Source organism: Amyelois transitella, chromosome 23 (genome assembly GCF_032362555.1).
Source record: "Amyelois transitella isolate CPQ chromosome 23, ilAmyTran1.1, whole genome shotgun sequence".
In the NCBI taxonomy this organism is placed as follows: Eukaryota; Metazoa; Arthropoda; class Insecta; order Lepidoptera; family Pyralidae; genus Amyelois; species Amyelois transitella.
Genome location: NC_083526.1, coordinates 7,510,239 through 7,527,911, shown reverse-complemented (window position 1 = coordinate 7,527,911; position 17,673 = coordinate 7,510,239). Strand labels below are relative to the sequence as shown.

The following is a 17,673-nucleotide window of genomic DNA, read 5'->3' as shown; positions in this document are numbered from 1 at the left end:
TTCGGAGTCACTGAAAATGTTACAGAAGGCTTACGGTGAATCGACTTTATCAAAAACTCGTGCTTATGAGTAGTACAAAGCGTTCAAAAGCGGTCGAGATGTGATGGAAGATTTGCCTCGCTCTGGTAGGCCATCAACGTCTGCAACTGAAGTTAACATCGCAAAAGTGAAGGAAATAGTGACTGAAAATCCTCATTCAACTTTGAGAGAGATAGCCACCGAACTTTCTGTATCTCACGAGTCGATCCGTACCATTTTAACTAATAATTTGGGCATGAAACATGTTGCCGCTCGGCTAGTCCCAAAAGACCTGAATTTTTTTCAAAAACTCAATCGCATGAGAGTCGCTGAGGACATGCTAGAACGAGTCAATTCCGACCCAACATTCATGAAACGCATTGTTACTGGTGACGAGACGTGGGTTTACGAGTTTGACATGCAAACTAGTCAACAAGCTTCGGAGTGGCGCCTTCCAATTGAACCGAAACCGAAAAAACCACGCCAAAGTCGTTCAAAAGTCAAAGTCATGTTGACTGTTTTCTTTGACTATCGCGGTGTTGTGCACTCGGAATTCTTGCCGGAAGGTCAAACGGTAAATAAGGAATATTATTTGAGTGTTATGCGGCGTTTAAGAGAGCAAATCCGACGAAAAAAACCAGATTTGTGGAAAGAAAATTCTTGGATTTTGCACCATGATAATGCACCTTCGCACAAGGCCATCATTGTGAACGAATTTTTAACCAAACACTCAACAAATACCATCGAGCAACCACCATATTCACCAGATATGGCTCCAGCCGACTTTTTTCTTTTTCCTAAACTCAAATTACCATTTCGTGGCACCCGTTTTCAATCGGTAGAAGACATAAAAGAGAATTTGCGGCGAGAACTGACCTCAATACCGGAAACAGCGTTTAAAAAATGTTTTGATGATTGGATTATTCGTTGGCGTAAGTGTATCGTTTCTAAAGGAGCATATTTTGAAGGTGATAAAATAAATTTGGATGAATAACAAACAGTTTGTGTATTATTGATCTTTTCCTGCTACTTTCTTGACAGAGTAGTATGTATATAATTCCGACACCTTAGGAGGAGAGGTAAAATACTCATATGTGTTGTAGATATTTCAGACCTGTTATAACCATATTTAAGAAATAAATGCTTCAGTGTCGTTGAGTTAGTTTCTCGTTACTCAAGTCTCAATCTTCCTTCGGGGCTTACTCAATTCAATTAATCACGGCCTTGTAGGGTAGACAGAGGCAACTGCCTTGAAAAACTGAAAGGCCACGTTCAGTTGTTTGGCTCAATGATAGAATTGAAATTCAAATAGTGACAGGTTGCACAGTTGCTAGCCCGTCGCCTAAATGAAGAATCCCAAGTTTATAAGCATATCCCTTAGTCGCCTTTTACGACATCCATGGGAAAGAGATGAAGTGGTCATGTGGATAGGACCACTCCATCTCGTTCCCATGGATGTCGTAAAAGGCGACTAAGGGATAGGCTTATAAACTTGGGATTCTTCTTCTAGGCGATGGGCTGGCAACCTGTCACTATTTGAATCTCAATTCTAGCATCAAGCCAAAAAGCTGAACGTGGCCTGTATGTATTTTCAAGACTGTTGGCTCTGTCTACCCCGCAAGGGATATAGACGTGATTATATGTATGCATGTATGTATGTATATATTAAATTTATTTTTTTCTCATCATGATTGCGCTGTTTCGATATGTACCTACGTTCCTTGTCATCCAAATGTAATTCGTATTGGAACGATTGCACCTCTAGCATTCCTGTGCCCGCGTGACGCACCAGCCTTGGTCGCTGGCGGGCCGCCAGTGCGCGACACCTGACACCATTGTCGTAGAAGGCAACGAACGGTGCTTTTGCGTTTGTACGACAGGCGTTATCGCTTTGAATTGTGAGTTGGGATTGAAGAAAATGCTGCAGTGCAGTTTGTTACCGCTTCTTCTGCACTGACGCCTTGGAAGCGGCAGTAAACTTACTTTTAAGTAATTTATTTGACGTCAACCAATGTTGTTAAACCATACGTTTTGACAATTATTAAGCGACTAGCTTCCCCCCGCGACTCCGTCCGCGCGGATGTCTGTCTTCGCGTGGATGGTTTATTTCTCCATTTTGAGTAACTCTGACAATGACATTTTGGCGGGAGCGATGATTCGGCTCGACCGCCACCAAAGGGAAGATCTTCCGCCAGGCTAGGAGTTATGCCTGGGGAACCGCGGCTCCAACGATGTTGTGTCGGAGGTTGTATATATAGCTCCAATCCGTGAAATCTTTGAAATCGCGTCTCAGATTCTTCGCTGCTATTGGTTGAGCGCGTCATTTTCTTCGCGATGATTGACAGTAGTTGTTTGATTTGATGTTTGTGGCGAATGGCGTAGAGATGTCGCCACAGTACTCCCCCCCAAGACCGGAGGTCTGAAGTCTTGGTCTTGCTGTGCAATCTGTGCTTCAGTTGTAGCTTGCAAGTGCCAGTTGTCTTCCAGTGAGTCGGAAGTTGCTCGAAGTCCTAGTGAGTCAGGAGTGAGCCGTTGCGTTGCTCGTAGTCTGCGGTGAGTCGAGACAGTAGAGAGCGAAGTCGACTTGTTAGCGCCGGGAGAAGTCGTGCAGAGCTGCCACGCTGGAGAGAAGAGCGGCCGTTGAAGAGATCCAGGCGTGGGCTGCGGTAGATGCGTCGGTCGCTGAAGTAGATGAGAGTGAGTGCGGGTGGAGACAGGACCAGGAAGCTCGTTGCGTTGGCTGCGATGGACCTGCTGCGATACCCAGTTTGCTGGCTAGCTGTGAGACTGCTTGCAGAGTGAGGAGTGATGCTGAGGATTGGAGTTGATGATGATGGAGAAGGTTGCTTCCAATCACGTCGGGGTCACCAATTTGGCGGGAGCGATGATTCGGCTCGACCGCCACCAAAGGGAAGATCTTCCGCCAGGCTAGGAGTTATGCCTGGGGAACCGCGGCTCCAACGATGTTGTGTCGGAGGTTGTATATATAGCTCCAATCCGTGAAATCTTTGAAATCGCGTCTCAGATTCTTCGCTGCTATTGGTTGAGCGCGTCATTTTCTTCGCGATGATTGACAGTAGTTGTTTGATTTGATGTTTGTGGCGAATGGCGTAGAGATGTCGCCACAACATCTTATAAATATCTATTGGACCCAATTACGGCTAGGCCTATAATAATTAAAGAGATTTCTCTATTGAGCTACTGCTGTTGAGTTCGCGTTCTGTAGTAAGTAGTCCGGTCAATTTAGACCAAAAAATAAGAATGAAGCTACATTAATTCCCACCAAGCTGAAAATGAGTATAATTGTTTAAAACACAATCAAAAGCATTATTACAAAATTCCCCATGATTCCGGTTTAAGGAAAAAAAAATTACCCAAGGGCAAAGGTAAAAAAATGGGTTTTTCATGATTTTCTTCAAAACGGTAAGTTTTATGGGAAAATTACTCTCAATATTTTTTTTCAATAAAGCTATCGTTTCTGAGATAATATAACGATGCAAAAAGTTGCAAGCGTCATAGTATGCATAAGCACGTCTCGTTAAGCGATATGAAGTATCCTATACCTAAATAATGAATAAAAATTTTGAATTTGAATTTGATTAAGACGTGATAAGCTTATATATTTTACAATCTGTTCTCATCACCGTCGTGGGGTTTATCAGGGTCGTATATTAGGCTAAATAAATAAAAAACGACTGCATAATAGTTACAGCATACATATAAAAAGTCAAGCAAAACGATGATTGCAATTATACAAATTATCTTTATTGCCCATAAAAAATACATATGTAGTAGTGTTTCTACTTCACATTATGAATATGTTGAGCAAAGGCGGACTTATCGCTATGGAATCTCTTCCAGCCAACCTTTGGGTAGTGAAAGGTAGAATCCTGGAACCGGGCAGCATTCTTAACATCCATGAAATCATTGAAATCACGATTTAGATTCTTCGCTGCTTTTGGTTGAGCGCGTCAATTTTTCGCGATGATTGACAGTAGTTGTTTGATTGGATGTTGTGACGAGTGGCGTAGACATGTCGCCACACATTAAAAATTGTATTGGACCCAAATATTAATCCTAGGGGGAACGGAGACAACTCGGATGTTGTTGATTGCACTAGGCGATCGGCGAAAGTGCTTAGTCGCTTCTTACGACATCTATATCCCTATGGATGTCATTAGAAAGGGGACTTGGTTTTTTATAGACTAAATTTCATTCATTCATATAATAATATAATGTTTTTAATGTGAGTCAGATGATGTTTTGGGAATTTCTGGTACAAATTTTCTAGAAATAATATTGAGGAACGCAACATAGCAATAAATTTATTTTTGTATGTGTACATCCTTGCTTCAAACTGTAATGAATCTTATTGTAAGTGTTTTATAGTTCATTATTCAAAAACAAACCTATAATGGCATCTTCGATATGTTTAATGTCTTGTTTACATTAGACTAAACTTGGCACAATTGATTCAATGCATGCTTCTTTGGGAGAAGTGTTACAGAAACAAATTAGCCAATGTAACTTGAACATTTATACAAAAGAAGTGTGTTACAAACTTGGGATTCTTTTTTAGGCGATGGGCTAGCAACCTTTCAAATAGTGGCATTTGAACCTCAATTCTATCATTAAGCCAAGCAGCTGAACGTGGCCTTTCAGTATTTTCAAGACTGTTGACTCTGTGTACCCCGCAAGGGATATAGACGTAATGATATGTATGTATGTAATATTTTATATTATTCTCGTAATTATACAGGGTGACATTTGAAACAACTGCATCCTTTTAAACATAGACTATACCCATGCTTCTGAGTCGTTTAAGCCTATTTTTATTTAAATTAAACGTCCTCATTTTCACATTTAAAAAACCCTCAAAAACTACGTCACACGCTTTATTAAAGATCAATACTACAAAAAGAAATTAAAACTAAACATGTAAATAAATGTCTGAAAAATAAATTATTTTTCTAGTATCAGGATCAAGTATAAGACATGATGATTTCCCCCTTGATGTACCTATAAAGTAATAAGTTTATGCATTGATATGTAAGTCTGTGCTCTCTTCTTTATATTTGTCTAATTAATTACCCACAGGACTGGGAACGCAAGACCAGTACCCCGTGGGGGATCTCCTGGGGAAGTACAAAGACCGTACTGAGTATTTGAACCACAAGTACCTGCTCCCTGGGCTGGCGAATGAGCTGAGCGGGGCGTACTGGGATGTGTTCCTGCCACTCCAGGGGGTTCATAGCGTGGTACATCGAGGGTTGGCTTTGGTCAGGTAGGATTCATTACAAACATACATATACATACATACATACATAAAATCAGATTACTATTATCAGTAGGCAGAGACTACACCTTTTACGCTTGCCACGATCTCTGAATACTTCCTTCGATTTAACCACATTCATAACTACAACATACATATAATCACGTCTATATCCCTTGCGGGGAAGACAAGAGATAACAGTCTTGTAAATACTGTTAGGCCACGTTCAGCTGTTTGGTGAATTGAGTGCCGTGTGGTTCCCGGGTACTGTGCGGTTCCCGGCACCTACATAAAAAAGAATAGGACCACTCCATCTCATTTCCCATGGATGTCATAAGAGGCGACTAAGGGATAGGCTTATAAACTTGGGATTCTCGTTTTAGGCGATGGGCTAGCAACCTGTCACCATTTGAATCTCAATTCTACCATAAAGCCAAATACCTGAACGTGGTCTACCAGTCACTTCAAGACTTTTGCTCTGTCTACCCCGCAAGGCATATAGACGTGACTATATGAATGAATGAATGAATTGAGATTCATAAAGTGACAGGTTGCTAGCACGTCGGCTAAAAGAAGAATACCAAGTTTATAAGCCTTCACCTTAGTCGCCTTTTATGTGGAGTGGTCCTATCCTTTTTTCTAGTCGTTGGAATCACACGACACCGATCAATCACACGATACATCTTCTTCCTCCTAACGTCAATCCTCACCTCTCTTGACAGGAGTCCAGTGTGCGTGTTTTAAACATCCTGGATTGGGTTAGTTAGGCTTTTATATGAAGCGATTCCCATCTGACTTCCACAGGGGAACTGGGTTAAAGTAAATTTCACATTTCAATACTTTCACTTAAGTCATTATTCTTCTTGCCAAATTTTTTATCTCTAAGAACTATTGGTTGTAAAGAGTTAAAATTTGGTTATACTTTATATTAAAGTGATATATTATTCAGCTTACTAACCAACATCTACATACATATGTAGATGTTGGTCTACACACGTCTATATCCCTTGCGGGGTAGACAGAGCCAACAGTCTTGAAAAGACTGAATGGCCACGTTCAGCTATTTGGCTTAATGATAGAATTGAGATTCAAATAGTGACAGATTGCTAACCCATCGCCTAAAAAAGAATCCCAAGTTTGTCAGCCTATCCCTTAGTCGCCTTTTACGACATCCATGGGAAACAGATGGAGTGGTCCTATTCTTTTTTGTATTGGTGCCGGGAACCACACGGCACCAACTAACCGACATCTGTTCCTACATAATTTTATGATGTTTTCAGGAGGTCACCCAAACGCGAGCTATGCGGCACCATTCTCCCATACGAACATAGCACGGGCTACCAAGTGCAGCTGACTTCCGCCGAGGTCATTTTCAGATACCCTATCGTTAGCAGAGTCATCTTCAGACAACCTCTTAATAAGCATTGGGAAGACACCACCATTATCATTGAGAGTATGGTTAGTATCGAAGTATCTATGCTATGTTATCAAAGACAATTTTTTCCAGATTTATATGATCGTGCCGTGTGGTTCCCGGCACCAATAAAAAAAAGAATAGGACCACTCCATCTCGTTCCCATGGATGTCGTAAAAGGCGACTAAGGGATAGGCTTATAAACTTGGGATTCTTCTTTTAGGCGATGGGCTAGCAACCTATCACTATTTGAATCACAATTCTATCATTAAGCCAACAGCTGAACGTGGCCATTCAGTCTTTCAAGACTGTGTGCTCTGTCTACCCCGTAAGGGATAAAGATGTGATCATATGTATGTATGTTTATATGATCATCATCTTTATTTATGAGTACGGCATGGGTTACCAAGGTCAACTGACCTCAGTCGGGTCATCTTATCGGAGCAGCTCAAAAAATATTGGAATGACAAAATTTTAATTATTATGTATTTGAAGATTTGCGCTTAGATTAAATCTTTATGAATGTGGATGAAGCGAAGGAAGTATGCAGAGATTGTGGCAAGTGGAAAGAGGTAGTCTCTGCCTACCCCTCCGGGAAAGAGGCGTGATTTTATGTATGTATGTATTAAATCTTTATCTTGAGTAAAATTTTATAAAAGGCCCTTTCTATTAGTGATGGACACTTATAGAAAGGTCCTTTTATAAAATTATAGTTAGGGCTTGAAATTGTTCTATAAGAAATTGAAAAAATGTGTAATGTTAATAGACAAAACTTATTATAGTATAGAAGACTACCTCGATGACAGATTGTAACTACAACGCAAGTAAAATGACATTATTAAAATCCAATTACTATTGTTAAATTATTTATATATGTAATTAAATTAAGTTGAATATTTAAAAAAATTAGTGCGACCTCCTCTTATCTATCCATATTGCCGTGCCCGCCAGGGTCCATAAATATGTTCTTTTTATATAATTCATAACATCATGTCAACTTTATGGTATGCAATAAATGATTGAGTATTGAGTACTGTATAAGGAAGACGCACACGTGGTTCGATTCAAAAGGTGTCCCCAGCCATTTTCCTGGCACATGAGCTGATGTAACAACCAACAGATCCACGCAGACGGTTCCAACACTAACGACACATTCGAGCACCGCTGGGCGCTCCACGAGCGGCCGCCGGGCGCCGACTTCTACAACTGGACGGCGCGCTGCCTCAGCGCGGGACAGCTGTACGAGCCCCGCGGCCTGGACGTGGACGCCAGGCGCCTGGAGCGCTCCTGCAGGCCCGGCCTGGAGGGGCTCTGCAGGGTGGGAGATTTCACTACAAGGTCTGTACTGTTTGGCACTCAACGCCGGGTCAGCAAATAAAATGAGGTTTATTGAATTGCCGTTCTTAGTAGTACTCTTTACTTTTTTTTGCCTTCAAGTTTCTACATACATATCATCACGTCTATATCCCTTACGGTGTAGACAGAGCCAACAGTCTTGAAAAGACTGAAAGGCCACGTTCAGCTATTTGGCTTAATGATAGAATTGAGATTCAAATAGTGACAGGTTGCTAGCCTGTCGCCTAAAAAAGAATCCTAAGTTTGTAAGCCTATCCCTTAGTCGCCTTTTACGACATCCATGGGAAAGAGATTGAGTGGTCCTATTCTTCTTTTTATTGGTGCCGGGAACCACACGGCACTGTTTCTACTTACCATATTGTTTGTTTTTTTTTTGAAACGTCAATGTTGGGTTTGCTTTGCAGAGCTGAGGATTTCACATCAAGAAATTGAGATGATGTTTGATGAGATGAGATTTAAATTTTGATGCACCATTTTTATGGTAGAGACCAACATATTTCTATTTGGCGCGATTTCTTATCACTTGTTTACTTTATCCATATTCAGCTCACTTTTTCAGTTCGTCAGTTTAGTTAGGATACTTTTTATTTATTTTTTGATCACAATTTTCATACTTAATAAGTTGAAGGAAAAATGGAGATGATGCTATTAAAAGTAAAGTAAAAGTAAAAAGAATTTATTCAAAGATATGCTATATGCTAGGCTCAGTCGATCTTAAAATTTTGTCATCCTAAAGAAGAATGGCGAACTTCTATACAATTTCAGACCTGGACTTAGGAGTCCCGTTCACGAAAGAAATCTATTGATACTTATAGAACTAATCTAGACAAACAAAAAAGTTAATGGTGTTAATTATATTAAAGTTGGGATTTCAAAAATATTTACACTTGGATGTAACAAGTGAGGTTATTATTTAAATCGTGGTTTTCTATTCGTTATAATATATTGTTGTTTAAAATGAATTTGTAATGAATACATACATAATATGCAAGTCTACTGTTTCTATACGACGAACTTAATCTGCGATAATGGTGGTTAAGTAACTTTTGCAATATGCAATTACTAAACCAATCACTTGCAAATCGAAATCCAGAAGGCAATGCTAAATGTTAATATTAAATCAAGAATCGTTGAAGTCCAAAAACACGCGTTAAATCGTCAAATAATTTAAAAACCACTAATAAAACTCGAGCATGAACGATCACAGAAAGTCACGAAAGTAGATTTGAATAGCGATTTGACGTTTGACGTGAATGTATGTAATGACATGACAATTATTGCTTTACGCTGATTGGAGCATACATTATTGAAAAGAAAAACGTTTAGTTGTGCATGATTTTTGCACTTCAATACGTTTTGTTTTAATTGGTTTTAATAAAATTATGAACTAATTTATCTTAATAATCCCTACTTTTTAAATCACGATTTTGTGGTAATAAATAATACGAATTAAACTCTTTTTATTTAATACATTTTCGTTCGGGCACGCTTTTGTAAATAAATGCGGTCCAGTTTCGCCAATCTTCTTTAACAAGAAATTCTTCTGCATGTTAAAACCAATTTAAGTCATGTCAATACTCATTATCATAATTGACAGACACGGAATGCTGGCTGTGGCTGGGAAGAAGGTAGACAGCGCCCGGCTCACGAGGAAGCTGTTCACGGACACGGTGATCGCGCTGGCGGGGAGGTTCTCCATCATGAAGAAGTCGCTGGTCATTTACGACGACCACGGGCCCGTGGCGAGGGGCGAGCGGATGGCTTGCTCCATGTTAGTTTGCTTATATACATACATACATACATATGGTCACGTCTATATCCCTTGCGGGGTAGACAGAGCCAACAGTCTTGAAAAGACTGAATGGCCACGTTCAGCTATTTGGCTTAATGATAGAATTGAGATTCAAATAGTGACAGGTTGCTAGCCCATCGCCTAAAGAAGAATCCCAAGTTTGTAAGCCTTTCCCTTAGTCGCCTTTTACGTCTTCCATGGAAAGAGATGGAGTGGTCCTACACTTTTTTGTATTGGTGCCGTGTGTTGTGTGCTATATTATATACATACAATCATGTATTTATTCCTTACTAGCGACCCGTCCCGGCTTCGCACGGGTGCAATGCTAATACTAAATACACTACATATAAACCTTCCTTTTGAATCACTCTATCTATTGAAGAAAACCGCATCAAAATCCGGTGCGTAGTTTTAAAGATTAAAGCATACAAAGGGGCATAGGGACAGAGAAAGCGACTTTGTTTTATACTATGTAGTGATGGGTTAACAGCCCATAAAAGTCCACTGGTGGACTGAGACCTCCCCAGAAGTGAGGGGATTTTACCAATAGTCACCACGCTTGGCAGGCGGGTTGGTAACCGCAGTCTCTATTGATTCTGAACTATGCTGTCTATATCAGCTGCCCAACTCCCGCTTAATCCCTCAATCGCCTCTTACGATACCCACGGGAAGATATGGATGGGGTGGTGCTATTCTACTCTGCTGGCACTTATATTAAAGCCAAACACACTTATATTAAATAGTAAAGTCACGTCTATATCCCTTGCGGCGTAGACAGAGCCAACAGTCTTTAAAAGACTAGAAGGCCAGCTGTATCGCTTTATAATGGAAGTTCATTGCCTACAAGAGGAATCCTAAGCTAATAAGCCTATACCTTTAAAATTATCTCTTGATAGCTAATCTATAGATACTAATATTATAAACCTGAAGAGTTTGTTTGTTTGTTTGAACGTGCTAATCTCAGGAACTACTGGTTCGAATATAATTTTTTAGGCTGTAGGCTATATAACTTAGGAGCGCAGAAATAAATAATAGAAAACGTGATAAAACCGGGATAAATTATTCATCCTTGAGGACTTCAATGCCCAAAATAACTATTCCACGCGGACGAAGTCGCGGGCACAGCTGGTTTAAACTAAATCATTAACTTCCAGTGCTGCGTGGTTCCCAGCGCCAATACAAAAAAGAATAGGACCACTCCATCTCTTTCCCATGGATATCGTAAAAGGCGACTAAGGGATAGGCTTACAAACTTGGGATTCTTAGTTAGGCGATGGGCTAGCAACCTGTCACTATTTAAATCTCAATTCTATCATTAAGCCAAATAGCTGAACGTGGCCATCCAGTCTTTTCAAGACTGTTGGCTCTGTCTACCCCGCCAGGGATATAGACGTGACTATATGTATGTATTAACTTCCAGAGTGGGCGGTCTGCACCGGCGCAAGGCGGTCGTCCGCGACTGGTTTGGGAACGGCGAGCCTGCCCCGCTGACCGGGAGGCTGGAGCTGACCCAGCAATCGGAGTACGACATCACCAACGTCCAGGTCACGCTGGGCGGCCTGGACGATGTTGGGAACTATAAGATACACGCGGTGAGTATGGCGGCTTCAGTGATGGTGCTCGGAGCGGTATGGTGCCCGGTTAAAACGCGTGATGTGCAAACAGATACAGGTTCAAATCCCGCCTCGGTCATGTACCGTATCTGTACATTAGTTTGAATACTAACCAATGGTCTTAAGGTGAGGGAAAACCTCGTGAGGAAACCTGCACGTTCAGGCATCTGGATGTGTGACCATTGCCCGCAAAAGGAAAGAAGATATAGTGACCACACATGGCAATTGTTTGTATCGTGTGGTTCCCGGCACCCATTAAAAAAAATATGACCACTCCATCTCGTTCCCATGGATGTCGTAAAAGTCGACTAAAGGATAGGCTTACGAATGCTCAATTCTATCATGAAGCTAAACAGCTGGACGTTGTCTATCAGTCTTTTCAAGAGTGTCGGCTTTGTCTACCTCAGAAGGGCTATAGACGTGATTATATGTATGCATGTTATATAATTGTTAATTTTTCAGTGTTTGCGTGTTCTTATTGTTTAATTTCTGCTTTTCAGGTGCCGGTAGAAAGAGAATTAGAGTTTCCGTGTGAGAGGACGACTCTATACGATGCTTTCAATCCGTTCAATGTTAACAAATCGCTGAGTCCACCGCCAACAAAAGGTAGGTTCTGTCCGTATTTACATACATACATATGTACATAAAATCACGCCTCTTGCGATTTATGTTTTTCGCTATTTTGACTTATAGCGTCGCGTGATTTAATTTTTTATTTTTGTGACTTGTGGCGTATAGATGTCGCCACATATGTAACAATGACAGTTATGAAGGAATACAGAGAGATGCTGATCTTGCAGGAACGGCAGACCAGTACGAGCTGGGGGACCTGGGCAGCAAGCACGGGCTGCTGGACGGGGCGGGGGCTTACAGCGCGGCGTACAACGACACCCAGCTGTCTCTGCACGGGCCCTACAGCGTCATAGGGCGCTCGGTCGTCTTACATAAGAATGTTGGTTTGTTTCTTTGATAACGTCTTTTGAGAGGCTGAGAGTCTTGTTTTAAACGACATGATCCGAAATTAATGTCATAAATGCGAAAGTAAGTTTATTTGCTTCTTGTCTTTTCACGAGTTATCTACTAAACGTAAAATAAAAGTACCCGAAACCGCCGAGCTTGCATGAAGAGAGTTATGAATGTGGATGAAGCGAAGGAAATATGCAGAGATCGTGGCAAGTGGAAAGAGGTAGTCTCTGCCTACCCCTCCGGGAAAGAGGCGGGATTTTATGTATGTATGTATGTATCTACTAAACGAATTTTCTTGAAATTTTGCGTCTGGTCTGATTAGGTGTCTGGTGAGCGATATAGGGATATTTTTCATCCCGTAAAAACTATAGTAAATTTGAACTATTTAAATCTGAATCCCATCATTACGCCCAGCAGCTGAACTGAGCCTCTCAGTCTTTTGATGCCAATTAGCCCTGTCAACCCTTCAGGGGATATAGACCTTACTAATAACATTCTCCAGAGCAAAGACCGCCGCTTCGCATGCTCCAGCATCGAACGCGGGTACTCCCCGTCGGAGGCGCGGGAGATCCGCGCCATCGCGTCCTTCCACCACCCGGGCGGGTTCGCGTTCGGCTACATCCGCATGACGCAGCTGGTGCACAATGACGGCAGCGTCAGCGACACCGTCATCGAGGTCAAGCTGAGGCACCCCGGGGTCAGGGACAGGAATCTTGTGAGTTGTCAATATCTTTATATATTTCTCAATCTATATATGTATATGGTCTATGGCTTCCGCTCAATGATGGCAGCGTCAGCGACACCGTCATCGAGGTCAAGCTGAGGCACCCCGGGGTCAGGGACAGGAATCTTGTGAGTTGTTAATATCTTGCTTTATTTTCTCAATCTATGTATATATATGGTCTATGGTTCCCGCTCAGTGATGGCAGTGTCAATGATGCCGTCATCGAGGTCAAGCTGAGGCACCCTGGGGTCAGGGACAGGAATCTTGTGAGTTGTTAATATCTTATTTTGATTTAGTGGTCTAGGTTTTCGCTCAATGATGGCAGTGTCAATGATGCCGTCATCGAGGTCAAGCTGGGCACCGGAATCTTGTATTATGAACTTATGGATGACGTAAAAGCCGACTAAGGGAGGGACTAATTTATAGGCGATGGGCGAGCAACCTGTCACGATTTGAATCTCAATTCTATCATGAAGCTATTAGGAAGGTAAGTTACATTGAAGCAATAATTGAAGTGGCGGCAGACTGACTTAAATAGCAGATGCAGATGCTGAATGCGCTGTAATAATCATATACATATAATAAAATAAAGGCCTCATGAAATACGTGACAGGGACAAAAGCCAGCAGAATGGTGATGAATAATATAAAATAATAATATGAAAACGATAATTCCCAGACGCTGAACCACAAGTGGAGCGTGTTCGTGAACCCGGTGGGCGTGGACGCGGCGGTGGCGGCGGCGCGCGCGCGCTGCGTGGCGGCCGGCTACCGCTGGAACCCGCACCTCACGCAGCTGGCCGACCCGCTCAATGTGAGGGGGACATATACACACATACATACATACGTCTGATGTGGCGGCCGGCTACCGCTGGAACCCGCACCTCACGCAGCTGGCCGACCCGCTCAATGTGAGGGGGACATATACACACATACATACATACGTCTGATGTGGCGGCCGGCTACCGCTGGAACCCGCACCTCACGCAGCTGGCCGACCCGCTCAATGTGAGGGGGACATATACACACATACATACATACGTCTGATGTGGCGGCCGGCTACCGCTGGAACCCGCACCTCACGCAGCTGGCCGACCCGCTCAATGTGAGGGACACATATACACACATACATACATACGTCTGATGTGGCGGCCGGCTACCGCTGGAACCCGCACCTCACGCAGCTGGCCGACCCGCTCAATGTGAGGGACACATATACACACATACATACATACGTCTGATGTGGCGGCCGGCTACCGCTGGAACCCGCACCTCACGCAGCTGGCCGACCCGCTCAATGTGAGGGACACATATACACACATACATACATACGTCTGATGTGGCGGCCGGCTACCGCTGGAACCCGCACCTCACGCAGCTGGCCGACCCGCTCAATGTGAGGGACACATATACACACATACATACATACGTCTGATGTGGCGGCCGGCTACCGCTGGAACCCGCACCTCACGCAGCTGGCCGACCCGCTCAATGTGAGGGACACATATACACACATACATACATACGTCTGATGTGGCGGCCGGCTACCGCTGGAACCCGCACCTCACGCAGCTGGCCGACCCGCTCAATGTGAGGGACACATATACACACATACATACATACGTCTGATGTGGCGGCCGGCTACCGCTGGAACCCGCACCTCACGCAGCTGGCCGACCCGCTCAATGTGAGGGGGACATATACACACATACATACATACGTCTGATGTGGCGGCCGGCTACCGCTGGAACCCGCACCTCACGCAGCTGGCCGACCCGCTCAATGTGAGGGACACATATACACACATACATACATACGTCTGATGTGGCGGCCGGCTACCGCTGGAACCCGCACCTCACGCAGCTGGCCGACCCGCTCAATGTGAGGGACACATATACACACATACATACATACGTCTGATGTGGCGGCCGGCTACCGCTGGAACCCGCACCTCACGCAGCTGGCCGACCCGCTCAATGTGAGGGACACATATACACACATACATACATACGTCTGATGTGGCGGCCGGCTACCGCTGGAACCCGCACCTCACGCAGCTGGCCGACCCGCTCAATGTGAGGGACACATACACACATACATACATACGTCTGATGTGGCGGCCGGCTACCGCTGGAACCCGCACCTCACGCAGCTGGCCGACCCGCTCAATGTGAGGGGGACATATACACACATACATACATACGTCTGATGTGGCGGCCGGCTACCGCTGGAACCCGCACCTCACGCAGCTGGCCGACCCGCTCAATGTGAGGGGGACATATACACACATACATACATACGTCTGATGTGGCGGCCGGCTACCGCTGGAACCCGCACCTCACGCAGCTGGCCGACCCGCTCAATGTGAGGGGGACATATACACACATACATACATACGTCTGATGTGGCGGCCGGCTACCGCTGGAACCCGCACCTCACGCAGCTGGCCGACCCGCTCAATGTGAGGGGGACATATACACACATACATACATACGTCTGATGTGGCGGCCGGCTACCGCTGGAACCCGCACCTCACGCAGCTGGCCGACCCGCTCAATGTGAGGGGGACATATACACACATACATACATACGTCTGATGTGGCGGCCGGCTACCGCTGGAACCCGCACCTCACGCAGCTGGCCGACCCGCTCAATGTGAGGGGGACATATACACACATACATACATACGTCTGATGTGGCGGCCGGCTACCGCTGGAACCCGCACCTCACGCAGCTGGCCGACCCGCTCAATGTGAGGGACACATATACACACATACATACATACGTCTGATGTGGCGGCCGGCTACCGCTGGAACCCGCACCTCACGCAGCTGGCCGACCCGCTCAATGTGAGGGACACATACACACATACATACATACGTCTGATGTGGCGGCCGGCTACCGCTGGAACCCGCACCTCACGCAGCTGGCCGACCCGCTCAATGTGAGGGGGACATATACACACATACATACATACGTCTGATGTGGCGGCCGGCTACCGCTGGAACCCGCACCTCACGCAGCTGGCCGACCCGCTCAATGTGAGGGGGACATATACACACATACATACATACGTCTGATGTGGCGGCCGGCTACCGCTGGAACCCGCACCTCACGCAGCTGGCCGACCCGCTCAATGTGAGGGACACATATACACACATACATACATACGTCTGATGTGGCGGCCGGCTACCGCTGGAACCCGCACCTCACGCAGCTGGCCGACCCGCTCAATGTGAGGGACACATATACACACATACATACATACGTCTGATGTGGCGGCCGGCTACCGCTGGAACCCGCACCTCACGCAGCTGGCCGACCCGCTCAATGTGAGGGACACATATACACACATACATACATACGTCTGATGTGGCGGCCGGCTACCGCTGGAACCCGCACCTCACGCAGCTGGCCGACCCGCTCAATGTGAGGGACACATATACACACATACATACATACGTCTGATGTGGCGGCCGGCTACCGCTGGAACCCGCACCTCACGCAGCTGGCCGACCCGCTCAATGTGAGGGGGACATATACACACATACATACATACGTTTGATGTGGCGGCCGGCTACCGCTGGAACCCGCACCTCACGCAGCTGGCCGACCCGCTCAATGTGAGGGACACATATACACACATACATACATACGTCTGATGTGGCGGCCGGCTACCGCTGGAACCCGCACCTCACGCAGCTGGCCGACCCGCTCAATGTGAGGGACACATATACACACATACATACATACGTCTGATGTGGCGGCCGGCTACCGCTGGAACCCGCACCTCACGCAGCTGGCCGACCCGCTCAATGTGAGGGACACATATACACACATACATACATACGTCTGATGTGGCGGCCGGCTACCGCTGGAACCCGCACCTCACGCAGCTGGCCGACCCGCTCAATGTGAGGGACACATATACACACATACATACATACGTCTGATGTGGCGGCCGGCTACCGCTGGAACCCGCACCTCACGCAGCTGGCCGACCCGCTCAATGTGAGGGACACATATACACACATACATACATACGTCTGATGTGGCGGCCGGCTACCGCTGGAACCCGCACCTCACGCAGCTGGCCGACCCGCTCAATGTGAGGGACACATATACACACATACATACATACGTCTGATGTGGCGGCCGGCTACCGCTGGAACCCGCACCTCACGCAGCTGGCCGACCCGCTCAATGTGAGGGACACATATACACACATACATACATACGTCTGATGTGGCGGCCGGCTACCGCTGGAACCCGCACCTCACGCAGCTGGCCGACCCGCTCAATGTGAGGGACACATATACACACATACATACATACGTCTGATGTGGCGGCCGGCTACCGCTGGAACCCGCACCTCACGCAGCTGGCCGACCCGCTCAATGTGAGGGGGACATATACACACATACATACATACGTCTGATGTGGCGGCCGGCTACCGCTGGAACCCGCACCTCACGCAGCTGGCCGACCCGCTCAATGTGAGGGGGACATATACACA

The 17,673-nt window shown here is 45.3% G+C and overlaps 1 protein-coding gene across 1 annotated transcript in view; it reads left to right on the top strand.

Annotated features, from left to right (window-relative positions):
- Positions 1 to 17,673, top strand: part of LOC106139271 (uncharacterized) — a 32,981-nt gene that overhangs the window by 5,160 nt on the left and 10,148 nt on the right. The window contains exons 4-12 of the mRNA XM_013340682.2: positions 5,116 to 5,302; positions 6,574 to 6,751; positions 7,828 to 8,045; positions 9,661 to 9,834; positions 11,276 to 11,447; positions 11,969 to 12,074; positions 12,269 to 12,420; positions 12,937 to 13,149; positions 13,837 to 13,971. Coding sequence (XP_013196136.2) covers positions 5,116 to 5,302; positions 6,574 to 6,751; positions 7,828 to 8,045; positions 9,661 to 9,834; positions 11,276 to 11,447; positions 11,969 to 12,074; positions 12,269 to 12,420; positions 12,937 to 13,149; positions 13,837 to 13,971 — 1,535 coding nt within the window. The remainder of the gene's footprint in view (positions 1 to 5,115; positions 5,303 to 6,573; positions 6,752 to 7,827; positions 8,046 to 9,660; positions 9,835 to 11,275; positions 11,448 to 11,968; positions 12,075 to 12,268; positions 12,421 to 12,936; positions 13,150 to 13,836; positions 13,972 to 17,673) is intronic.